Genomic DNA, 24,422 nt, shown 5'->3' on the forward strand with positions numbered 1-24,422 from the left:
GAGGAAGGATGATCCCTTACAGAGGCTATAAAGTTAAAGGTGAGCATGCAAGGGAAGCCCAGTGCCTGGCAGACAGTAAGCGCTCAATAAATTGCAGTGGTTATATTGTTATGGGTTCTAATTCGCCCGGGGCTGCTGAGTGGAGAGGGATGCAAATCCCCAACAGTGCCCATTACCCAGCAGGTTCCAAAAACTGCCATCAACAACTAACTGGATGAAAGGCCGACCTCGCTTCAGGCACCTTCCACAGACGAGGAATTAACCCCTCCTCTGCCGCGTCCCGGAGAGTCCATTAAAAGCACCGGTCGCGCCGCGCCAGTCTCCCCCGAACCCCGCGAGCCACGCGCACGGGCCTTCCCGAGGCCGCGGGCAGGGGGCGCTCCAAGGGCGGCTGCCGCAGGCCAAGCGGGAACGGTTAGCCTTGCCCGCGCAGCCCCACCTCCCAGGGACTCCCAGAAGCTTGAGGTCCTGCAGCTTCTCCTCATTTTCCAGCAATAAAAACTGAGGCCCCGGCCAGCCCCCTGCCCTGTGGACGCCCAAGCCCGGTGAGGCCACACTGACCGGTGGACGCGTCCCCCTCCAAACCGAAGCTTCCCAGGTAGCTGCCGCGGTCCAGAGCCAGTTTCAGCGAGGTCTGCTCGTCCAGGTCTGGCTTGAAGCTGTCCTTGTCCACCCCGTAATCGGACTCTTCCCAGCCGAGGTCCGAGTCGTGCTCGCCCCTCCTCGCGGTGTAGGTCTTGCTCCCGATGCTAACGCACTCCATGTCGGAGAGCTCGCAGACGTTGGCCAGCGGCGTGACCAGCTTCGACTGCGACAGGGTGGCCGTGGTCCACAGATGGCGGATGTCCCCGATCTCGCTCACATCGCTCCGGGCGCCCCTGCGGGACCTGGGCGAAGGCTGCGGGCCACAAACAAGGCCGGGCGTCGAGGGTCGCGGGCCGCGGGGGAGGGGAGGGAGGGAGGGAGGAGCAGGCGGGGCCCTGAGGTCTCGGGGTCCTGAGCCCTGCGAGGCGGTGCGTGTCCGTCGGGGCGAGGACTGTTGGGAGCTGCCGGGAGCCGAGGCTGCCCCGGGACGAGGGTCAGGGGCCCAGGCGGGGTCCGGCATCAGCCTGGGTGGGTGGCGGGGTGAGGGGCCTGGGAAGGGGTCTTACATTCAGAGGCTTTTTCTCCCCCATGGTTCTGTCCCAACCGACCCAGTCGCCGCCGGGCCTCGGGGTGGGGAAGAGGAGTCTCGCTCCAGGGGGGGAGGGGCAGGTCTCCTTTCCTTCGGTGAAGGGGCTGGGGGTGGGGGGTCTCTCGCCGGGGCCGTTCACTGCCGCGCTCGCTCGCTCCCTCGCAGTCCCCTCGCGCCCCTGAGAGCTGTGCTGGGGTGAAGACTCACAGCCCATCTTGCCCATTTCTATGCCCGACCCTCTAGGTAACTTCAGAGATGGCCAGAGGGCCCCCCCTGGACGGCGCTGAGCCCGGGGGGCCCGCCGCCCGCACCCCACCAGGCACTGGCTCCTGAGCCCGCCGTCCGCAGCGGTGCGGGCTGATTTCCTTTATTGGGGGGCTTTGAGGCACAGTCGTGAGTGTGGGGGGGACAGGCCCAGCCGGGACAGCGAAACAAAGAGCCGCGGGGGCCTGGGGGGGACGGAGTGAGGAAAGGCCGGGGGTGGCCGACGAGCCCGGCGCCTCCCTGCGGGGCGTCGCTCGGGTCCGGGGAGGGTCTTGGAGAAACGAGCAGAGCATGCCGGGGAGGGGCGAGAACCGGGCCTGGCGAGCCCCGGGGTGCAGCCATCAGGCGGCCGCGCCCTTGCCCCGAGGGCGCGCGGGCTTCTTGGGGGGGTTGGGGGGCCGGCGGCGGCCCCGCGGGGCGCGAGGCAGGGCGCAGCTGCGCTCGCTCTGCGTGTCCGAGGACTCGTCGATGAAGGCCAGGTTCTCGCTGGGGTAATCCAGCGCCGAGGCCGTGGGCGGCGAGGGCGGCTCGGCCTTCTCCTTCCCCGGGGGCTCGGGGGAGCCGGGCCCGCCCGAGGGCTGCGCGGGGCGCGGCGGCGGCAGGAGGGGTCGCTCCTTCTCCGGGGGCGGGGGCGCGGCGGGGCCCACCCGCTGGGTCACCCGCGCCGTGACCGTGCCCGTCCAGCTGGCGGCCTGGGCCGTGAGGCCGCCCACCTGCACCGAGAGGGAAGACAGCCTCACCCGGGGCTCCGCACGCGCGCCGGCCCCTCCGCGACCCCGGCTGGCCTACCCCGGCCCGGTCCTCCCCCTCGCCTCGGCCGCGGGAGGGTGAAGGCTCACGTCCCGGTCGCACGCGCTTTCCTGATCCCTCAGCACCAACGCACCCTCCTGTCCTCCTTTCTAGAAAGTCCCAGTGTGATTTCCACTCGCCCTTGGTGCGGCGGAGAGCTTGGCGCCTGCACGCTGCCCGCTCCCCTCCAGCGCCACACAATACAGTTCGCCCAGTTAAAAGTTGAATTTCAGATAAATAACCAATAAAAGCGAAGCATAGGCATGTCCCGTGGAACATCTGTGACATACTCATATGAAAATATCGGTTGCTATTTATCTGCTATTCACATTTAATGGACTTCCTGCACTTTTATGGGCTAAATATGGCAACCCTGCCCTTGATAGCAGAGATGAGCCACCTGCCAGCCAGGGTTTTACCTCTTTGCCCCAGGCCCCGGACACACTGGGGCACACTCAGGCCCTGCCTGGAGGAGCCCACGCTCTGGAAGGGAGGCAGGCTCTTCAAGCTGCTGTGAGGTGCAGCGGGACAGCCACCCCTCCTCGGCAGGCACAGCACCCAGACCCACCTACCTCTGCCCGGGTGCGGCGGGACACTACTCGGAGCCAGTTCCCAATGGTGGTGAGCACCGAGGCGAAGTAGGCCAGGCCAAGCAGGATCCAGAACCACACCAGTGGCTGGTAGGCTGCAGATTTCTGGTTGGGACTGGCGCCTGGGTTACCACCGGGGAGGGCAGAAAGAGGTGGGTTGTGGGGCAAGTGTGGGAGGTGTGAGCCGCCGGTTCACGGAACCTCCTTCCAGCTCCTTGGGAGGACCTGCTCTCACCGGGGCTATGGGTGTGTGCTAGTATGTGAGTACAAGAAGGTGAGTACATACACATGCTTGAAGTTGTGCAAGAAAAGAGCATGCAGTTGGGACTGCTCTCGTGCAAGAAGTAAGCATGTGCAAGCTGCACTTAATAGGTGTGAGCACACACAGGGGTGCAGTCATGCACGAATGTATGCGTGCATGAGGTGTTGCATCCGTGCAAAAATGTGAGGGTGCATTAGAGAGTAGATTGGGAGGTGCGATCACACAGAGGTCACGTAGAATTTGGAAGGGAAAGCCAGAGTGCAGAGCCCCCGGGCAGGAATCCAGTGGGTAGGGAAGTGCAGCACAAAAAAAGGTGGCCTCACCGGCCACATAGTCCCCGAAGCCCACTGTGGTGAGCGTCACTATGACGAAATAGATGGCTTCCAGTTTGCTCCAGCCTTCCATATAGCAGAACACGAACGTGGGCGTGAGGACAAAGAGCAGGCAGCCGACCAGCAGGAAGAGCACCGCGGAAAGTATCCGAACCAGCCCCGGGGGCACGTGCCACTTCTGCAGGGAGAAGGAGGGCGGAGTCGCCAAAACCTCCGCTCTCACACCCCACACCCCTCCTCCAGGCGTCTGAGCACCGCAGGGAGGCAGGGAGGGTATCTCCAGTCCGAGGCAGGGGTGCGCCATGGGAGGAGCAGCTCACCAGGAAGATGGCTTCGATGTGACCTATGCCACGGCGCAGGGAGGAGCCCAGCCGGTCTCCGACCCCTGCCAGCAGGATCCCGAACAGCGGGATCCCCACCAGGGCATAAAAGATGCAGAAGAGACGCCCAGCATCCGTGCGCAGGGCTGCATTGCCATAGCCTGGGCAGAGGGAACATGCAGGAGGTCTAGAGGCTACCTGGCACCCCCTACCTCCCCCTGCGCCTTCCCCTCGCCCCCCCTCCACATGACCCGTCCCCGCCCCCACCGATGGTGGTGATGATGGTGCCAGAGAAAAAGAAGGCGCTGCCCAAGTCCCAGGCTGAGTGGTTGCTGTTACTGGTGGAGTTGGATTCAGGGTTGGCACCCCCTCCCAGGGCGTCAGCCACCGCCTGCAGGACAAGGCGCAGAAGGAGGAATCTCAGTCCTTCCCGCCTGCCCTGGCCAAGCCCCTGGCCCTCCAGTGTCCAGAATGTTCACCTCCCTGACCCTCCGGGCCGGTCCCTTCCCTCTAGTCTCCAGTCCTTAAAGGCAAACCATTGTAAACTGGGTGGCCCAATTGTGTTCGCCATCCATTGTTTCAGAGACATTTGAGTTACTGGCGCTCTAATTTCACACAACACACTTCCAGCGTGAGAGCCCTCCGGAGCACGGACTCTGGGACCAGACTGCCTGGGTTCAAATTTTGGTGCACTGTGAACTTGGGCACGTTGTTAATTCCATGAGCCTCCATTTCTACATCTGCCAGGTGGGCACGACGATAGCAGCACCCACCTCACCCACTTGTTGCGAAGAGGTAAAGCACTCACAACAAAGTTAGCCCTGCTGGTTGTTCAACCAGTCCCCATGGAGTGAGCGAACCCAGCTTTCTGCAGACCCCACTCCCATTGTTCCTACAGAAGCTGGTTAGAGCCCCTCGCATTAGCAAATCTGAGGAAAGTTAGAGACCTTCCTTCCAGGAACGTTCACATAGCCGATGCTAGGCCGTCTGCGGAAACACAACCCCCCGCCAGCCCTGCTGAAATCCAAGCCAGAGCCTTCGCTGCAATGCAGAGGGGCAGTGCACCGACCACCAGCATGCAACGCCCATGTCTGCCTCTCTTGCCAGCGGCAGGTCCCTCCCGGGCTGGCTGGGGTCCGTGTTTCTGGAGTACCGGCCACCAGCGGTAGATAACACAGCATCATGAGGAGGGGGTGCAGAGGGGCCCTTCTCCAAGGAGCACAGAGCCTAACCACGAAGTTCGTGGGGTGGGGGGATCTTGAACCACCTTCTTGCGCTCTGACTACAGTTCTCATTAGCAAGTGGCATTCTACACTGAACTTCTTGAGTAACCGCTCAAAATCCTGCAGAGCTCCCTGCTGTCTGCAGAACAGAATCTAAACTCCCCGGCCAGCAGCTAAGCTCCTTTTCCATCTGGTCACGACCCTCCTTTCCTCAGTCTTCCCTCCTGGGACTCCCGTTTCCGAACCCAAGTTCCAGTGGCCTTGCCCCCAGTTTTCTGAGATGATCTCATTTCCTGTAATAATAATTTCTTAAATAAAGCCAAGAAGTGAAATGGCTTAAAGTGATTTTAATTTTTATTTTGTAACGCTTTCCAATAAATTTACTTCTTGGGGGAAAAAATCCGTTGCCATCCTCTGTGTTCTAATTTTTGCTTCGAATGACCAGGCACGTGCTACATCCAAGGCTTCGCAAAATATCCTGAGTTCTCCAGCTTCCAGCCTTTGCCCATGCTGTCCCTCTGCCTGTGAGTCTCTTCCCCCAGTGACACATCTCTAAACTCTGTCCACCTCACGAGGCTCATTTCAATTACCAGCTCTCCCCAGAGGCCCCTGGCATCTCCTTCTCGCCCCCCGCACCTGGCCCAGGGTCCAGCACACAACAGATGCTTAACAAAGAAGGAAGTTAGGGAAACTGCCTTTTATTGAATCTGACAGTGATGGCTCAGTCACCCCATGGACAAATCTGTCCATAGATTTGTCCCCTCTCCTAGATGTGACATCCCTCGCCGAAGATGCACCCCCCTATCTTATCCACCCCCACTATCACTTCCCCTGTCTCCCTATGGTGGATAGCACAGCACCTTGCACACAGTAGGTGCATACTTGCTGCACGACTGACTGTGGAAAAGTATAAAGCAGCAGTCACCCATCCTTCTAGGTCCTGTTCTTCCTTTTCTTCTGTTTTTATTAAGAGAAAAAGCACAATTCCTTTGTGAAGATTAAAATAGGTCAGACACCTCCCTCCCTCTGCCCTGTGGTCTGGCCAGACACACTCTCCTACCCGGCGTCTCTGAGCCTTGCCTGGCATTCTGGAAATGTCCAAGAAAACATTAGGCTGCCTCTACCCTGGCTCTTCCCCGCTCTCCTCTCTGCTCTGGGTTCTGCCACCTTGGGAATCGGCTGGAACACGGAGGCCTCCATGCCACAGCTCCTGCCTCCAAAAGAACAGGCAGGAGGAAAGAGAGTGCACTGGTCAATGCAGCTGTACACATCAATTTATTAAAGTTGAATCTTAGGGCTTTTTTTTTTTCCCAGCACGATAGTGACTCAGAAATCAGAGAAAGCACCAAGGTGCTTGCTTGACTGAGCCTGGGAGGACTGGAGCCTGGCACTTTCCTTAGTCATTGAACCAAAGCTGACCCCTCCCTTGAACTTCCACATCACAAGTCATGTCCTGGGGCAGGGGAGGGGTGCTTAGCATCCTTGGTGGCTTGGACAAGCTTTGGGGACACTGGAGCCCTCTGAAATCAGCTACACATGTTTAACTGCATGTTCCCTGGGGGTGGGGGTGGGGCAGTGATGACTGTGTTCTTGGGCTTCTGCAAGGCAGTATAGGAACCAGGGTGGCTGCCGTATTTAGACCTGAAAATATTGCATGATGAAAAAGAAAATAGCATGGGGCATATTTATATCTAACAAGTATTCATGGTGTAGCTGAAATTCACATTTAACTGGCTTTTCTGGATTTGATGTGGCAATCCTAAGCCAGTGAGTTAAGCCTGTAAAAATGTAACCGAGCTCATGCTCCAGCCCCTGATTCATGTCTTCCTTCATCCATTCCTTCCTTCACCACCAGCACACCCCGAAGACACCTCCGGGAGCCCCTGTCCAGGCCAGGCCCAGCAAGGACACAAGTGCCCCAGCCACAGACTGAAAACACAATGACCTGGACCCCCACCTCTGCCCTGCACCCCTCACGCCTTGCACCCTGCCCTCTGGGGAGCTGGTCTGGAGCAGCCCCCGGGCACAGCGGCCCCCAGCACATGCAGGCATTGCTTGGGGGTGGGGGGGTCAGGTCTAACAGCTTCACCAGCTTCCCCTCCTGCGCACCTTGATGAGGTCCCCCAGGTCCTGGTCGCTCACACACGGATGGGCCCTCAGGAACTTCTCTCGTACCTCCCCCAGCTCCCTCTGGGCCTGCTGCTCGTGGGGCTGCTCCAGGACCTGGAACACCAGGGCACCAGCCACCAAGTAGAGCAGGACCAGCGCCAGCAGGGCCAGGAGTGTGGTGCTGCGCATGGCGTGCCCAGGGGCCCGGCCAACTCTGCTGCCCGCCTGGGGAGGCCCGGCCGGGGGCTCCTGGGGAGCTGCGGTCACTGCGGGCAGAAGCGGGGACGCTGGGATCAATACCCGGCTGCGCCTTCCGCCCTCCCCGTCATCCCCCGCACACCCCAGGGTCCTCAGCCCCCGCCCGACTGCCCGCGGCGCTCCCCCCACGCCTTCCTAGCCGGACGCTCGGTCCCGGGTCACACCCGGTCGCCCACCTCCAACCTCCCCTTACCTCCACCGCGGGGCCCTCAGCCCCCGTCCGGGGCTCCAGGGCGGGAGAACAGTGGGGGCCGGGAAGGTGAGGAGCAGGGGGCGCGGGGGAGGAGACTGAGCCCGCGGAGGGAGCGGCCGGGCGAGCAAGGAAATGCGGGGGGCCCGGCGGGGGCGCGGGGGGCCCGGCGGGGGCGCGGGGGGCGTCTTCCCGGAGGAGGCCGGGCGGGCGCGGAGGCGCGAGGAGCGCGGGCGGAGGTGGCGGGTCCCGGCTCGTCCGCTGCGGCTGCGGCTGGGGCAGCACCTTCCGGGCCGCCTCCCCGGTCCTGCCCGCCGCGAGGGGCCGGGCGGGGAGCCTCCCAGGCCCCAGCATCCCGCCGGGCTTTCTAGGAACCCGGGCGGGTCCCGGCGCCGCGCGCGGGCGAGGCGGGGGGGGGGGGCGCAGGGCGCGCGGCTCCGGGAAGGAGCGGGCGCGGCGAGGGGCGAGCCCGGCTGCAGCCCCGGCAGCTGGAGCCCCGGACAGCTGCAGCCCACGCCGGGCACAAAGGCGCGCCCGCGCCCCTCCCGGCCGCCCGGCCCGCGCGCACCCGCTGCCCCCGCGCGCACACCCGGCCCCCCAGGACCGTGCGCCCCGGGACCGGCGCCCCGAGGTCTGCGCGCACTCGCGCGCGCACGCCGCCGCGGGGCGCCCCCCGGACACTGGCGCCCCCGCCGCCCGCCCGCCGCTCCCCGCGTCCCCACGCGCCGCCGCCGAGCGACTCCAGGAGGCGCCCACGCGCGCGAGGTGGGATCCCCGACACGCCCCTGCCGGGGAGTCGGCCGCGCCCCACGCCCGCCCGCCCCCGCCCCGCCCCGCACTCACTGTCGGCCCCGCCGGCTGCGGCTGCAGCCCCGGCTCCCGCGCGGCCTCCCGGTGCCGGCTGGGCCGCGGCGGCGGCGGCAGGGGCGGAGCGGGAGGCCGCGGGGCTGGGACCCCCCACTCCTGCCGCCCGAAGCCCCCCTTCTTCCGCGCTTAACCCCTGCCGCGCCGCGCCTCCCTCCCGCCGCGCGCCCCGCCTCCCCCCGCCCCGCCCCCGGCCCCGCCCCCCTCACCTGCGGCTGCCCAGCCCCCCAATCCCAGCGGGCCTTCGGCGATGAGGGGCGGAAGAGCCAGAAGGGGTGGCCGTTTGGTCTGGCCTCGGCTCTGCCGGCCGCCTCTTGGGACAGGCCCCGCGCGGATCGCCCAGCGCCGCCCAGGCCCGCCCCGGGATCCCCGCGCCCGTGGACTCACTCGGCGGGCAAAGGGGTGGGGGACCCTCTGGGGCCCCCGGACTTGGCTGACTCCCCTGATCTGGGAAGTCATGCTCCTGCCATTTCGGTATCCCCCACCGCGCTGGGCACCTGGGAAGCCCCTCTTAGCGTGGAAGGGGGCCACCCGCCCTTCCCTACCGATCAGCCTGAGCGGGGCAGGTGCTGAACTCCACCCCTCTCTGCTCTGACCCACTTTTTTACACCGCTGGATGTCTCCAAAGCCCATCCCCTGCTTGGGGGCCTCCGCCCACTCAAGGCCTGGGGGCCTACCCCCTACCCCTAGGAGGCCCTCACAGGTCAGGGGACTCTCCCAGAGCCTCCCAGGCCCTGGCCAGGACATCGGCCGCTCCCCTCTTCCAAGAGGCACCATGCTAATCTCCCAGCACCTCCCAGGCCCACTCCTGGATCCCAGGGGCCCTTAGACTCAGCACTCATGAGGAAAGGGCTCCTTGGGGGTGGGGGGGTTCTGCTCTGAGCCTTAGAGAGATGCTGTTTGTAATGCCCAGAAAGTGCCTGGTATGCACAAGAGCCACAAATGTTAACAATTTTCCCTGCAGGATTGTTCAGCTTCCAGCTGTTGTCTGAGCCCCGGATGCCCTCTATGGAGGCCAGTGCCCCACCCATGAAGGATTTTAGGACAGACTCAGTATTAGGCCCCAGAGACTCCGAGGAGCCGGGAGGTATGTGGTCAGCAGCCAGACCGGGTGATAAACAATGCCCACCCAGGGGGGGACAGAGGATAAATCTGCCAGGGTGGTGGCAACAGAGGGCAGACTGTTGTAGTGGATGCAGCCCACCCATCTGGCCCAATCCACACACGGTAGGGAGATAGGGCTGCTCAGTACCCAGCCTGCCCCTCCTCCACCGGAACTGGACTCGCACCTGGACGTGAAGGCCCGTTTGGGCATGACGACAGGGACGAGAGGTCCCCAGAAGTCCCACTTTGCCGGGGGGGGGGGGTGAGGCATAATGGCGACCTTGACACAGTGCAATGGGACCCAGGATGGGGCATGGTTCTCGGACATGGAAGACTTCACAGAGGAAGACACCTGACTCAGTCTTAAGGGAAGAACAGACACTGTGTTGGTAGGGAGGGGACTGGAGTGGTCCCAGGTCTCCCTGACCGGAGGACTGCAGGCGCCTGCCTCTCCCTGTCCAGTAAGGTCAGCGTTTCATCAGCCGTGGCCCGTAGGCCACAGTGCGAGGCATGGAGACGACTGACAGACAGGTGGACCGACGCGGGGCACAGACACTGTTTATTGACTGGCAGGCGCAGGAGAGGTAGCTGGCTCCGATGTAGAAGCAGAGGTGGCAGGTCATGCCAAGGTGCTGTGGGCATCTGGCAGCCAGAGCCAGACCCCCATCCGAGGGGATGGCAGGAGCTCACTATAACAGGAGGAACAAGGAGCTGGCAGGAGGTGGGGAGGGGAGGCGGTGACCACAGCTCCCCGGGTTCCTGGGCAAGAAACGGCAGATAAACCTGGCCCCAGGGCCTGGGGCGGGAGGAACTGGGGTCTCTGTGTTCTGGGGGGAGAGGAGAAGGGGGTCACGTCTGTGGAGTGGAGTAGAGACTGTGGTGGTGGCTGCCTGGTCCCAGCACCTGGGAGAAGAGCAGAGGCGTGGTCCGCGTCTGGCTGCCCCCACACCAGCCTGGCTCCCGTCCGATGGCACCGTACCAGCTCCCAGAGCCTAGGCTGCCCGACATGCTGCAGGCGGAGAGACAGGGTCAGTCCCCGACAGCAACCAGGACCACATTCACAGGAGCAGGGAGAGGGGGAGAAGTTTGAACGGAGCCCAGTAACCCAGCCTTCCAGGGCCCGGAGTCCAGCCCTCCAGACAATGGCCAAGCGCGTCTCGGGTGAGAGGTGGGGGTCTTGGCAGCAGGAAACCAGGGAGGAGCTCACCCAGCATAGAGGGAAAACGGGCTGGATGGCAAGGCCCAGCTCAAGGTCCTCATGAGATGGAGGCAGCCGGGAGGCTGGGGGCACTAGGGAGGGCCAGAGCTCCTACCTGGTGCTCTCGGCCCGGCTGTGCTCCCAGGGGCAGGCCTCGTCCTCGCAGTGCCCGGCCCGGTCGAAGAAGTAGGATCGGGAGCCAAAGACCTGTCCGCTGAGGATGCGGCTGGTGCTCTGGGGGAGGAAGCCGCCGTCGATGCTGTCTCCTGGCCCTTGGCCTCCCAGCACCCCCACCCCAACCCCAGCCCAGGGCTTCCCAGTGTCCACCGCTCTCCACCGACCCTTACCAGGTCCTGCGGGGGCCGATGCACCCGGAAGAAGCCCACCAGCAGGGTGGTCGGCAGCAGCTCCCACACAAAAAGGATGAGGCCGAATACCAGGTAACCTTTGTTCCCCAAGTCGTTCACCAGGTCCGCCTGTGGGGAAGCAGGGGCTGTGCCACTCTGCAGTCGTGCCCATAGGGCACCCACACATGGCCCAAGCCCGCGAGAGGCCAGGAAACCCGGCTACTATGGAAGGCCCACCTGGTCGGAGACGTTGTACCAGTCATAGTCAAAGGCGTCCAGCCGGCTCCGGGGGGCCAAGGCCAGGGCAGCTAAGTTGTAGCAGGCCCGGCTAGCGTACAGCAGGACCATGGCACCACCCATGGCGGCTGCCTGGCACACACTGGTTCCCTGGCACAGATGACAACAGGGTGCCCTCAGGGAGGGAAGGCCCACCTTCCTCTCTACCCTGAAGGTTCCAAAGGACACCAGAGCATCAGAGTGTGGGGACCCCCCTACCTTGGCCTCCAGGTAGATGCTGGTGGAGGGGGCCCGCCGGGCGACCAGGCAGAGGCAGGCAGCAAGAGAGAGCGCACAGATGACAAAGAGGGAGTCGCTCACCAGCACACGCACCAGCAGGAGGGCCCATGGCTGTGTCCGGCGCCGGCGGGACAGCACAGCACACAGCACATTCACCAGCAGAAAGAGCAGCGAGGCCCCCACGAAGGCCCCTCGGACAGCCAGCCTGCAGCCCACAGCACAGTCAGTCCCAGAAACGGCCCCTGGTTCCCCGTCTCCCCCCCAATTTGATTGGCAGGAGACTCTGTGCCAATCAAATCATCCAGTTTGAACCCTGCCCTTTCAGTTCTGATAGGAAAACCGGGGCCCACAGAGGTCACACAGCGACTGACGTCTGCTGTACAGTGGGAAGAACACTGCACCTGGAGTCAGAAATTCAGGTTTAAGCCCTAGCTCTGCCTCATACAAGCTCTGTGACCTTGACCAGGTTGCTCTTTCCTGGGCTTCAGTTTCTCCATCTCTCAAATGGGGGTAAGAATAGCCTGACAGGTAAGCTGCAAAACTGAAAGCTGCCTGTGAAGTTCTTGATAAACTTATTCAAATGACAGGAACATTGCCGCCCAAGGTCACCCCGGTTTGGAGCCTCTGCAGGCGGGAGCCTCCAGCGCTCCGGCAACCACAGATGCCATGGGTGCCCTCCCCACGCACAGTATTACGACGGTTTCTATGATCACTGAGCTTCACGTAGGCAGCGCCTCTGCCAGCCATCTGCACCAGGTGCTTAACGTTTCCAAGCTCTGTCACAAATACTCCCTGGGCTGTCCTCGCCTCAGCCCTGCCAGGGGGCTGCTCCCTGCCTCTGGCCTGGGGGACTAACCCACCCGTGTCCCGAGCACTTACAAGCCTCGGCTCATCTCTGGCCGGCGCTTCGCCTTGGCCTTGAATACCACCTGGGAACAGAGATGCACATCATTCTTTGGGATCCCGGGGGACTGGCCACCCCACAGCCCACCTCTACCCATTACCATGGTTACCTGGGCAAAGTAGAGGTTCATAAGCGTCAGTGTGAAGAACTGCAGGCAGACAGGGCAGCAGTAGAGAAGCCAAAAGGGCAGGGGTCCCAGGCGGTTGGCGCGGGGGGTGTCTCGGAAGTAGAAGGAGAAGAGGGTGGTACGCAGGGCAGCCCAGAGCAGACAGAGTGCCAGGAACACGGTCTGATAGCTGAGACGTTTGTGCCCATACAGGAGTACCAGCCAAAGCTGGGCATAGACGGAGAAGAAAAGCAGGGCATACAGAGTGGTGTAGGCCGCAGTCAGCCCCAGGGTCACGGCGGGCGGCAGCGCAGGTACCAGCCCAGCAGCAGGCACCAGGCCAGACAGGTTACTCTCCATGTCAGAGAGGTAGGCCTGAGTCCGAGACAGAGATGGAGGGGCTGGCAGGGGGCCAGGGAAATAAATACGGAGGGGTGGGAGTTGCAAGGCTCCGAGACAGAGGTGGGGAACTCAGGAGGGAAGAAGTTGTGACTGGCCAGGCCCTCCCCGCTCAGCAGAGGGACCCTTGCTCTTGGAGGGCACAGGCAGCCTGGGTCTCAGCCCCGGGTCCCTCACTCAGGGGCGTGGAAGGACAATTTCTTCTTCTGAGCAGAGGGGAGGCAGGGGTGCTCCTCCCGAGGCCACGGAGCGCAGGTGAGGGGGTGTAGAGGCTGAAGGAGAGGGGTCCCTGGCCTTGATCGCTCAGAGTCGTCCAGGCAGGAGGGGGAGAGCCGGCCGATGCCCGTTGGCTCAGCGCTGCCGCGGGGGGACGCTCAACGCCCGGCCCTCCCCCTCCCCAAACTGGGGGATTGTCTCCCCTCCAATAATCCGGATGGGGAGGGGATTCTGCCTGTGTCCTCAGGATTCCGGACGCTGTCCCCACGCCCCACACACACTGCGTTTACTCTCCAGCTGTCGGGGGCGGGAGGAGGCCGCCGCCGGGTCCTCAGGCCGCCGCTGGGGGAGCCGGCTCCGGTCGCTGGGACCCGGGGCTCCGGCTCCCCGGCTCCTGCCGCTCCGCCCCTCCTGCGCCTGCGCGGGCGCCGTCCCTACGCCAATTGCGCAGGGTCCGACTCGGGCTCCGCAGCCAAGCGCCGCGCCCGGCGAGGAGCCGTTCGAGAATTGGCGCGAGGTGCGCCGCCGGCGGGCGCCCGGGGTTACCGGAGGCGGCGGGCGGCCCAGAAGCTGGGGCCTCGCCGCGCCCCGCGGGCCCCCGGGTGGACCGTGCTCGGGGCCACCGGCCCTGGTCTGTGCGGGGGGCTCCCAGTTCCCATGCTGCTCTTCCCCATCACACCCAGATCGCGCGCCCCGGCCGGGGGCGGCCGCGACGTCCCCCCACCCACCCGCTGAAGGGAACTTCCGCCCACAGTCAAGATGGCCCCCGGCCCCGCCCCCGAGCAGCCCCGCGGGGCCCGCCGCCCGCGCCCGCGCCCGGGCCCGCCGGGCGCCTGCACGGGACCCCCCGTCCCTCCCGCGCTGGGAGGAGGCCCCTGGCTCGCCCCCAGGGCGCCGAGATGGCGCGGGGAGGGGCGCCCGAGGCGGGCGCGCGGGGTTTCCACGGCGGGGAGGGGGAGGGCGCGGGACTTCCCGACCCGGCCCCCGGCGCCGACGGGGCGGAGGCAGCAGGAGAAGCTGCGCCGCAGCCCGGGCCTCGGCGAGGGCTTCGCAGACGGCGTCCACCCACAGGAGCCGCCGCCGGGCTCACCAGGTCCCTGGCTGCCGCGAGAGGTGTCAGTACCCCATTTTACAGGGATGGAAACCCAGGCCCAGAGGGGCGGAAGGACTTGTTAGCAGACGCTGGCCTCCAGGTTCCAAGGGGGACCCCCAAAGAATTCCTCGTCCGCTCCCACACTTTCCCCAGGCACGAGGAGATACGGAAGGGCCCCGAGGCGGGCGGGCCCCCGCCCCGGCCCCGCCCCCGTGACATTGCCAGAGTTAATTGGGCCGGAACCATGACAGTTCCCGTTGCCACAGCAACCAGGGCCGGGCTCCCTCAGCACTGGAGAGAGGCTTCGGGCCCGGCTCAGGGGCCTCGAGATCGGGCTTGGGGTGAGACCTGTTGCCCGCCACTCGGGCGGGGCGGGCGGGGCGGGCGGGGCTCCGCAGCACCAGGGCTCTGAGAGGGCCCGGGTGGACAGGCTGAGCTCCCCGCCGGGCCGGACTCATGGGAACACGGGAGGCAGTGCGAACCTGGGGCTTTAGGGTGGGGAGGGAGCCAGGGTCGCGTGCCCACTCTTGCCGGCAACCGTTTGCCCCAGCTGTTCCCTAACTGCCTGCCATCTTGCCCCCCCACAGCCCAGAGCATGTTCCAGATCCCAGAGTTTGAGCAGAGTGAGCAGGAAGAAGACTCCAGTCCTGCATATAGGGGCCTGGGCCCCAGCCCCACAGGGGCCCAGCTGGGCCAGCACCGGAGGACGTCCCCAGACCTCCTGGGAGTAGCTGGTCACCTACAGGGGCAGCAGACTGGCAGCAGCCACTATGAAGGTAGGCATGCCCCTCCCCAGCCACCTGCCTGTGCAGTGGATCCTAGTCCCCTGGCTCCCTGCACCCCAGCCCGTATCCATACTCACTGGGTGGCTTTGTAAGTCCCTAACCTCTCCAGGCCTCAGTTTCCTCTTCTGTAAAACAGCAGTTAATCACCACCACTGTAAGACTGTTGGGATAATTAGTCAAGACTAAGTAGAAAGCTCTTAATTATAGTGCACGTGCTAAGCAAACACTCAGGAAATTAATCTGTTATAGGGTCAAGCTGGTAGCACGCCAGAAAGGGGAAGTGACTTGCCTAAGGTCACACTTGCTCCTTTCCTTTGGTAGGAAGCACAGCTGAGAAGTGGAGGTGCCCTGCCGCAGGCTGTCGCCTTCCCGCCACCCCTCCCATGATCTTTCCCGCCCTGCGGCTCACACCCACACAGTGCAGCCCTCACTCGGGCAGGTGACACCCGGCGGCAGCCAGCCCTCCCAGGCAAGGGGTCTGCAGGGGATGGGGAGCAGAGGCAGTCCTCCACACATACACACCCCTGGAGGCCCAGAGCCCAGGTGGGAGTGTGGGCACAGGGGGCAGTCACCATTTCTCAGTAGTGCACCTTTCCAGTAGTCACCCCAGCCTTGGATCCGGGAACAACCCCAGAGATCTGAAAACAGAAATCATGCCCTTGCCTGCTGAAGACTAAGCTGCCATCTCCCCACTTTCAGGAGCAAGAACGCTTATGAAGGCTGCTCGCCTCTCCCACCCACCATGCTGTCAGGCTGAGTGCCACAGTTATTCTTTTTTTTAAAGATTATTTATTTTCTTTAAAGATTATTTAAAGAACTGGTGTGTAAGCCAGAGGTGCGAGGGGTGATTCACCCGAGAGAGCAGGGAGCAGAAAACTGCTGAGGGGAGCAGCGGGTAAGACAGGAGAGGTCTGCTGTGCCGTGTGGGTTGCTCCCTGGCCAGCTGGGGATCGAACTCGTGCTGCAGTGGCTGGCGATAGCTTGATAGTGCCACCAGGGAGGCCCCCACAGTTGTTATTTTAACTTCCACAATTCCATACAGCTTTCCACCCCCCACCTGTCTGCCTTTCCCCTCCTCTGTGTACCAAGTGCTTGCCATGGGCCACATGCAGTTCCAGTGCCAGGGTGCATCAGAGACCCAAGGAGGTGAAAGCCCTGGTCCCTGGGGAGCCCATATTCTACTCCCACATGGAGAGATAAACCCTGAACAGAGGCTTTCTCTTTGGAATCCAAAATTCTGTGCCCTGCCCAGGGGGTAACCACTAAGGTGGTGAGTGTCAACCTCGGTAAGAAGCAACACTTGAGCAGACTAGAAGGGATGAGGGGTGGGAAGAGATCCAGGTGTAGGGCAGGGCACATGCAAAGGCCCTGAGGCAGGACGGTGGTCCAGGTGTGGCTCTGGGAGAGAGGGAGGGGAAGGGTGTGAGTGGAGGGGGAGGGGCAGCTGGGCAGGGCCCTGAGGGCCCCTCAGGACTTCAGCAGTCACTTTGGGTGAAGACAAGGGAGGGCTTTGAGTGGCGGCATGCATTTGATTCGGGCAAAATCACCAGCGTCCCTGTGTTCAGACTAGTCTGCAAGGGCCTGAGGCAGTGTCGGAGCTGCGGGTGAGAGCTCTGCATAAACACCTGCCAGCAGGATGGTGGCTTGTGCCAAGGCAATGGCAGTGGAGATGGCAAGTTACCAGACTGTGGGTTTATTTTGAAGGGAGCGCTGGATTTGCTGATGGATTGGAAGCAGGGCACGAGGGAAGGAGCCCAGGAGGCCTCCAAGGAACCTGGCCTGGGCATCTAGAAGGATTGGGTTGCTCAGGAACAGAGAGGACTGGGCAAGATCAGGAGCCCGCCTGGGGGCAGCTCAGGTGAGACGTGCCTTTGTGGCGTACTGGTGGGCATTTGCAGTGCGGAAACGTCCAGGTGGGATTTTGCACTCTGCCCTATCCGGCACTGATGTGGTGTGTTCTGGACGCCTGCGGGAGCCAGTGTAAACGGGAGGGCTCTGGAGACTAAGGAGTGAGCAGCCAGGTAGGGGGAAGCTGAGAACAGGCAGGGCCTGAGCAGGCGGAGGCTCTGAGGTGGGGTGGGGGTGGCGCTGTTAACCCGGTCATTGCCTAGAGCAGTTTGAGGGAGGCCTGGAAGGCTGCCCGCAGTAGCTGGGGATAACGGGAAGACCTTTGGAGGCAGAAAGCAAAGCCCGCTCCTGGCAGCTCTGTCCCTGTCAGTGGGCAGCAGAGAAATAGGCGGCAGCTCAAGTCGCAAGGAGAGTCACCGAAAGGTGACTTTATTTAAGCTTTTAAAAGAGAAAAAATAGGGCCTCCCCGGTGGCTCAGCGGTTGAGCGCTGGGTTGCGAAGCTGCCCGCGGCCTCTGTGGCACTGGTTCGATCCCCGGCTGCTCCCCGGCCACCGGAGGAGGGTCCCACATGGCGCGCAGACCTCTCCTGCCGCCCGCTGCTCCCCTCAGCAGTGTACTTCGGTCCTTCTGACTGCTCTGCTCCCCGCTCTGGCTCTGGTGAATTCTCTCACCCTCCCGCGCTTCTGACTGTACCCAGTGCATGTATAAACAAACAAACAAACAAATAAAAAACATGCCTTCATAAAAAAAATAAAATAAAAAAAAATAAGAGAAAAAATAGAGCAAGTTCATAAGCTGATGGGCGCCATCCAGGATTGAGGGGGAGAGTGGTGATGCCGGAGGGGAGACTTGCTAGACAGGTAGGAGAGCCGGGGGTCTGGCGCCCAGAGGCGGGGTAGCTCAGCCAAGGGCAGGGCAGCAGACAAGGGGGGCAGGAAGTTTCTCTTGTGGGTTTTCCAATTCCTCCGTGAAAGGATTCCAAGTCAGAGTCAAGAGCGAGGGTGGAGTGAGGGCTGGGGGTTGAAGAGAGAGGAGAGAGCTTGAAGTGGTCATCCGGGAGCCTGGGAGGTATGCCAGGCAATATGAAGGGCACCACTTAGTGGCTGTGAATTCAAGCAGACGTGGCCTGCCTGCGCTTGCTCCAGCCACCCTGGCTGCTCAGCATCAACGCGAGCAGCAGAGCTGGACTTAGCCAGAGCTGTCTGTCCCAGCCTGAGAGAGGGGTAGGGTTGAGGTGCATGCACGGGAGAGAATGGCTGGTGTGGGAGGTCAGCTAGCCTAGTGGTAAGAAGAGCCCCAAGGTGACCCAGCATCACGAGAGTCAGGGTGCCAAGGAGGTGAGCCCAAGGGAGGTTTGGGATGGTGTTACTGATGGTGACCAGGTCTCAGTTATACCCATGGGAATGACAGTGGCAGGAAAGGTGGAGGAGGGGCAAAGGATGGAGAGCCCAGAGTTGGCAAGGAGCACAGAGGTCCCGTGAAAGATTAAGACAAGAGGGCCTCGCGCAGACCTCTCCTGCCGCCCGCTGCTCCCCTCAGCAGTGTACTTCGGTCCTTCTGCCTGCTCTGCTCCCCGCTCTGGCTCTGGTGAATTCTCTCACCCTCCCATGCTTCTGACTGTACCCAGTGCATGTGTAAAAAAACAAACAAACAAACAAACAAATAAATAAAGCATGCCTCTATAAAAAAAAAATAATAATAAAAATTAAAAAAAAAAAGACAAGAGGGCCTCCCTGGTGGTGCAAGGAGTTAACACGCAACCTGTGAAGCTGTCTGCGGCCACCACAACATACTTTGATCCCTGACTGGCCAGGGAGCAACCCTCATGGCGCAGCAGAGCTCTCCTGAGTCACCCGCTGCTCCCCTCAGCAGTATATTCAGTAGATCTGCCTGTTCTGTTCCCCGCTCTCTCTCTGGTGAATCCGCTCACCCCTCACACCTCTGGCCTGTACCCCAGTTCTTATATGCATACAGAGGTCGCAGCCCAGCGCTCAACCGCTGCGCCACCAGGGGAGGCCCCATTAATAAATCTTTTAAAAAAAGAAAAATTAAGACAAGATGGTGATGAAGAAAGTGGCAGGTTGGGGCCTCCCTGGTGGTGCAAGGGGCTCATCGTCGGCACTATGAAGCAATCTGCAGCTACTACAGCACAAGTTCAATCCCTGCCTGCCAATTAGTGTCTCCCAGAGCAGGGACTGCAGCCCCTTTGTGGGCTGGGCCAGCTCCAGGGAGAAGCCAGGGCCTGGGTCAGGCAGGTGCAGGGGAGCTGTGGGAGTGTGATGGTGGGGAGGGAAGGCGGGGCTCCTAGCTGGGGAAGCCATGGGCTCTAGGCTCTGGTCCAACCAAGGATTCAGAGGCAGCTTAATCTGCTTGACTTAATTTTGTTTTTTTCCCCCTAAAGATTTATTTATTTATGCATACAAGAACTGAGCTGTAGGCCAGAGGTGCGGGGGGTCGTGTGAAAGGATTCACTAGAGACAGAGTGGGGAGCAGAACAGGCGGATCTACTGAGTACACTGCTGAGGGGAGCAGCCGGAAGACAGGAGAGGTCTGCTGTGTCATGTGGGTCAGCTCCCTGGCCGGGGATGGAACTCAGGCCGAAGTGGCTGCCAATAGCTTGATAGCACTGAGACTTTATCTCTGCACCACCAGAGAGGCTCCTGCCTTAGTTTTCTTACTTGTAAAATGGGAATAGAATTAGTCCCACCTCACAGGGGTGCAGGAGTCGGGCAGAGACTATGGCCTTTGATGACCCCAGAATCTACTCTCTGGCCATTTGTAGAACACAGTGGAGCAGATGCCAGCCTCCACTTTTAATGTTTTCTAATTTCCCTTACAATGGAAGGGGCTTTTGTACCTCAGATGGCTGGAGGGTTCATGGGAAGTCCAGGCAGGGCCTGCAGGTGTCTGAGGCTGACAGGCAACATGCCTGCCTAGGGCGGGGCAGCTGTCCACCAAGATCCAGGAATGTGGATGTGTCCAACCGCACCCTCTTACCCAGAAGCCAGTGGGTAAAGAACTTAAAGCTTTGCTGGCATGGGGGGGGCGGAGTGGTTACCTCCAGTTCTAGGACCCTCCCATTTCTCTACTCCAGCCTCTTGCCAGGTTCTCAAGAGAGTGGTTCTCAAGAGAATGGAGACCTATGGTCTCCCAGGAGAGGAGCCCAGATTACCTTCTCCACCAGAGAAGTAGCCTATGCCCTGCACAGGGGCCTATGGGTAAGACTGATTGAGTGTGGGATGATGGTTCCTGACAGACTGTCTCCTTCCCCAGGGAGTTCACAAAGGTGCACTCAGGGTTTTCCAGTAAACAACATTTTAAGGCCAGTTTGCACAAGTGGGTATCACTGTGATGGAGGCTGCCTTGGCACTGCTAAACCCGTAGCTTGGATGTGGATGAAAACCCCCACCCCATGGATGGGCTCCCAGTGGAGCTGGCACTAGGGGAAGCCCAGAGGTGCCTTCCCCACCCTGAGCCCTCAGAGTTGCCCGCAGTGCTGCAGAGGGAGCCTGGGGCGTGCAAGTCAAGCACAGTCCCTGGAACAAGGCTGTTAGGCTCGGATCCCAGCTCTGCCACCTATTAGCTGTGTGACATAGCTGTCACTTACCTTCCCGGTGCCTTCGTTTTCTCCTCTGTAAAATGGGGACAGCAGGATGTGGTGAGGATGTAGCACTTTCAGCCAGGTTCTGAATCCTGGGCGAAGGGGCAGTGCCCAGACCATGGCCCACCTGCAAGCCACTTCCAGCTCTTGAGCCTCGCGCCTGTCATGTGCAGTGGTTGTGAGGGCACTTAGCGCCTTGAGAAGAAAGTGGACATTTCCTGAGCACCTAAGTGGCCAGGCGGGATGCGCCAGCCACCTGACTTCAGGCACTCCCTACCTCCTCCTCTCTCCGTTTCATCAGCAGTAAATTAGGAAGAACTTGGTGTCTGTTCACTGGGAAGCTGGGGCCTCCACAGTGTGAAAAGCGCAGAAGCTAGTGCTTTCCTTGCCTCACATTGGCCCCGGGGGCAGGTGGGGGTTGGTGGTCACAGAACAGGAGCATGGTTGAGGTGGGGCCCATGCCACTGGGCCATGCCACTGCCCACGCTCCACAGCAGGCCTGCTCTTCTTGGGACACCCTCCTCCTGGCTCCTCCAGCCCTGATTTCCAGTCCAGACTCCTGGTTTAGCTGCCTATTCTCACTGTCACCTGGCTCCTCAAAGGCCTATGGCATCGCTCCCTGACCTTAGGCCTGGCCTTTGGTGCCACTCAGAACAGCCAGTTGATCGCACCCTCTAGCTCAGGCCCTTCTGGGTGCAGTTCTCACTTCCCTCCTTAGCTTTCTCAGCCCTGTGTCGTGAGCTGGGACCCCAGGAGGGCTGCAGCCCCAGGAGCCTCAGGGCTTTGCAGAAGGCCCTCTAGGCAGGACAAAACACTCTCACCCTGACTTTAGACCCTGGCCTAACTCTTCCTTCCTCTAAAGTGCCTCCCCTGAAGACAAGCCTGGCCATGGACTGTGAGCTTATCCCTTGCACTTGCTCCAGGTCTGTCTTTCACTCTGTGACTTAACTCTGGCTTGTGCTCTTGGGCATGGGTCTAGGTCTTTGTCTGCTTGGATATGGCGATGGGGTTGGTAGGATTGGGGGTGACGACGGCTCATAGAATACAGGTCAGACAAACTGGGAGCTCAGAGACGCGCTTCTCTAATGACCACGGTGCACTTTCAGCTTACAAAGCACACTCCCTCTGTGTTGTGTGACCTTTACACAGTCACTGGCAGCAAGGCTGAGGCTGGACAAGGACAGCGATGCGGATAATCGCTGGACTCTGGATTCCAACAAGCCTTGAGGGACTCTAAGCGGTAGCCTGTGGTGTGGGCAAAAAGTCAGCGGACTAAGGGCGGGCGGCACAGGAGTTGAGCTTCATCCCCCGACTCTCTGCAGACGCCGGAGCAGTGGAGCTGTTATAGAGCAACCCCGATATTAAACGGGTTCCTGGCTGTGGGTCCTCACCCGCGCGCTTTAAAGAGACTTACGAATACTCTACTACAGACACACACAAAAGGGTTAATAAAAGGTTTATTTACAAGAGAAAAAAAAATAAGGAAAAGGTACAACTCAGGGAGAAAATAGGGAAATAAAGTCTTTAATGCGTCCTACCCGATCCGACGACCTGGAAACCCAAAGTCACTCTCAGAGCTGGCCCGACGCTCCGAGCTGGCCGAGAGCCCAAAAATGGAGAGCCCCCCAAAGCCCACGTGTCTGCCTTTTATATCAACCTGGCTGCTGAACCCCACCCTCAGGTCCCAGCCACCTTCCCTTTGGTGGTGATGGGATTTGGAGTTCCCAGTGTCTTTGGCTTTGACCTGGGGTGGGGGTGGGGTCCACAAAGCCTATGTGGAATTTGCTTTGGGACCGCCTTTTCCCCCTAACAGAGACTCGGAGTCGCCACAGTTCCTACCCCACCGCGACCCAGGAGGATGAAGGGTCGGAGGAGGAAGAACTCAGTCCCTTCCGGGGCCGCTCGCGCTCAGCGCCCCCCAACCTCTGGGCTGCACAGCGTTACGGCCGCGAGCTCCGGAGGATGAGCGACGAGTTTCAGGGATCCTTCCAGGTGAGCGGGGCCCGGGGGACCGGAAGCTGCAGCCCTGGGTCTACACGACCGCACTCCCAGCTCCCTGCCCGGGCCGGCCCCCGCGAGGCCCAGGGCACGCCGGGATCTGTAGTCCAGTACCCCTCCCACCGGTCTGTCCCTACCGAAGCCCAGGGCATGCCGGGACCTGTAGTCCTGCACTCTGCCCCTTCGGTGGCCCAGGGCATGCCGGGACCTGTAGTCCAGCTCCCACGCCAGGTCAAAGCTCTTGGGGTCCCCAAATCCACGGAGCGCGAGGCCTGCTAGTGTAAGTTCTCCCGGCCGCCCCTTCCGGGCGTCCCGAGTTTCTTGGCCTCGATTTCAAACCATTTCTTTTCATTCTTGAATTGCAGCCCATTTTCCAGGTGCTACATTTCTGGTTCTGGCACCAACACGCAGGGTCCTGGGTGCCCCCGCTCCCAGTTTCTGGGCTCCACGCCCAGAGCCCCACGCCCAGGCGCCCCCTCTGGGAGCCGCGGCCTTGAGCTCCGCCGGGAGCTCACTTAGCGGGGGGATTCCGGAACTTGAAGGACCTGACAGGACGCGGCGACTCACTCAACCCTTTCCTCCTCCCACCCCGAAGGGACTTCCTCGTCCGAAGAGCGCGGGCACCGCGACGCAGATGCGGCAAAGCCCCAGCTGGACGCGTATCATTCAGTCCTGGTGGGATCGGAACTTGGGGCGAGGAGGCGCCGCCCCCTCCCAGTGACCTAACGGCCTACTTCCCGAAACTCCCCGGGCCTCGCGGCGGCCATCTTGAGCGCGGGCGGAAGTCTCCCTCAAAGCGTCTTGTCGTGTCCGGAAGGAGGCGGTCTGACCCAGAGCCCCATTCCCTTCCGGCGCGCGCCGGGCCGCGGAGGCGGGGCCCCGTCGGAAGCTTTGACGTTGCAGCCCGTCGCCGCCGGAAGTGGCTTCGGGGTCCCGCCCCCTGCCGAGGCCGCCCCAAGGCGCCTGCGCCAAGCTTGGAGCCTGGACGACCCCCGGTTCACCGGGAAGCCCTGCCTTCTCCCGGCCCCTCGGCCGCCGCTTGGGGCTGATGGCGAATAAAGGCCGCGTCCGTGCCGCCGAGTCTCCGCTGTCCGTCGCTTGCGGCCCCGTGGGCTCGGGGGGCGCTGGCGCTGTATCAAATGGGGACCCCGCTTTGCACCCAAGGGAGACAGACTGGCGTGGCGGGATCTCGTCCCGGACAGACCGGGACGCGGCCGAGGCGGCGAGCAGAGCTCCGGCTGCTCAGCCCCCGGGAAGCCGGTGCGCCGGGCCCCCCAGGCCTGATCGCGGCGGTGGTCACTGGGGACTCGGCCCGACCGGCCTCCCGAATTCCGCGCTCTGCGAGCCGTGCCCCCGGGGGGGTCACTGGTTCTATTTGGGTCAGTCCTTTCGAGGAGCTACTGTGTGGCCGGCCCGGGGCCAGCGCCGCGCAGGGACCTGGCAGGACGCGGGGGCGGGGGCGGGGCGGCGAGGCCCGGCGGAGGCCGAGACCGGCGATCACGGGGCAACCAGAGGCGTCTCACCCGGACCTGGGCGCGGAGCTCAGCTCAATTCCAGAAGGATTTATTGGCGCCCCCCTCTGGACAGACCAGTGCTCCGTCCTGGGTTTACAGAGATGAATTGCGCCACAGCCTCGCCTGTCCGAAGCTTTCTGGCCAGGGGAGAGCCGGCCTCGGAGTGGAGCTACAGCCGGCTGCGGGTGTCCTAACAGAGGGGCCCGGAAGGGGGTGGGGGTGGCAGGACGGCTTCCTCAGGCTGGAGAAAGGGAGGACTTCAGGGAGGCGAGTGGGGACTGGGACTGGGTGGAGATGGGGGAGCAGCAGAGGCCAGGCTTTCAAGGGGCTTGACTGTGCCACCCAGGACTTTAGTGTTTAGCCTGGCTTTTGAGGACCCTGGAGGCGGACAAGTAGTGTTTTTTGAAATGGAGTCGG

General features: G+C 62.1%; 3 protein-coding genes across 9 annotated transcripts; 1 reads left to right on the top strand and 2 right to left on the bottom strand.

The window, feature by feature from the left end:
• Positions 1–1,779: 1,779 nt before the first annotated feature.
• Positions 1,780–7,351, bottom strand: KCNK4 (potassium two pore domain channel subfamily K member 4; the record flags this gene model as incomplete). Its single annotated transcript, XM_084252493.1, has 6 exons — positions 7,064–7,351; positions 3,999–4,122; positions 3,732–3,892; positions 3,403–3,589; positions 2,800–2,939; positions 1,780–2,151 (listed from the first exon to the last, which is right to left on the bottom strand). Exons 1-6 carry the CDS (start codon positions 7,250–7,252, stop codon positions 1,780–1,782), a joined length of 1,173 nt encoding a protein of 390 aa, XP_084108619.1. The 5' UTR covers positions 7,253–7,351.
• A 2,713-nt stretch (positions 7,352–10,064) lies between these two features.
• GPR137 (G protein-coupled receptor 137) lies at positions 10,065–12,925 on the bottom strand (the record flags this gene model as incomplete). 6 transcript variants are annotated; one of them, XM_084237226.1, is made up of 7 exons in its annotated part: positions 10,065–10,382; positions 10,793–10,911; positions 11,025–11,153; positions 11,262–11,411; positions 11,520–11,745; positions 12,420–12,469; positions 12,554–12,910. In XM_084237226.1, 7 exons carry the CDS (start codon positions 12,908–12,910, stop codon positions 10,169–10,171), a joined length of 1,245 nt encoding a protein of 414 aa, XP_084093352.1. In that variant the 3' UTR covers positions 10,065–10,168. The 6 variants fall into 6 exon arrangements, with proteins under 6 accessions (XP_084093352.1, XP_084093356.1, XP_084093353.1 ...); XM_084237230.1 differs by having other exon boundaries at positions 10,245–10,488; positions 12,554–12,925; XM_084237227.1 differs by lacking the exon at positions 11,520–11,745 and having other exon boundaries at positions 10,245–10,488; positions 11,262–11,469.
• Positions 12,926–14,258: 1,333 nt separating this feature from the next.
• On the top strand, positions 14,259–23,556 carry BAD (BCL2 associated agonist of cell death). Of its 2 annotated transcripts, none has more exons than XM_084255695.1 (4): positions 14,259–14,280; positions 14,846–15,034; positions 22,307–22,485; positions 23,087–23,556. In XM_084255695.1, exons 2-4 carry the CDS (start codon positions 14,854–14,856, stop codon positions 23,210–23,212), a joined length of 486 nt encoding a protein of 161 aa, XP_084111821.1. In that variant the 5' UTR covers positions 14,259–14,280; positions 14,846–14,853; the 3' UTR covers positions 23,213–23,556. The 2 variants fall into 2 exon arrangements, with proteins under 2 accessions (XP_084111821.1, XP_084111820.1); XM_084255694.1 differs by lacking the exon at positions 14,259–14,280 and adding an exon at positions 14,518–14,599.
• The last annotated feature ends 866 nt before the right edge of the window (positions 23,557–24,422 follow it).

This window comes from Talpa europaea (assembly GCF_964194135.1).
Source record: "Talpa europaea genome assembly, chromosome: 1".
Lineage (NCBI taxonomy): Eukaryota > Metazoa > Chordata > Mammalia > Eulipotyphla > Talpidae > Talpa > Talpa europaea.

Coding starts and splice junctions, on each gene's coding strand:
- BAD (XM_084255695.1), top strand. CDS start 14,854: ATGTTCCAGATCCCAGAGTTTGAGCAGAGTGAGCAGGAAGAAGACTCC. Junction 15,035..22,306: donor TGGCAGCAGCCACTATGAAG/GTAGGCATGCCC, acceptor TCCCCCTAACAG/AGACTCGGAGTCGCCACAGT. Junction 22,486..23,086: donor AGTTTCAGGGATCCTTCCAG/GTGAGCGGGGCC, acceptor CCCACCCCGAAG/GGACTTCCTCGTCCGAAGAG.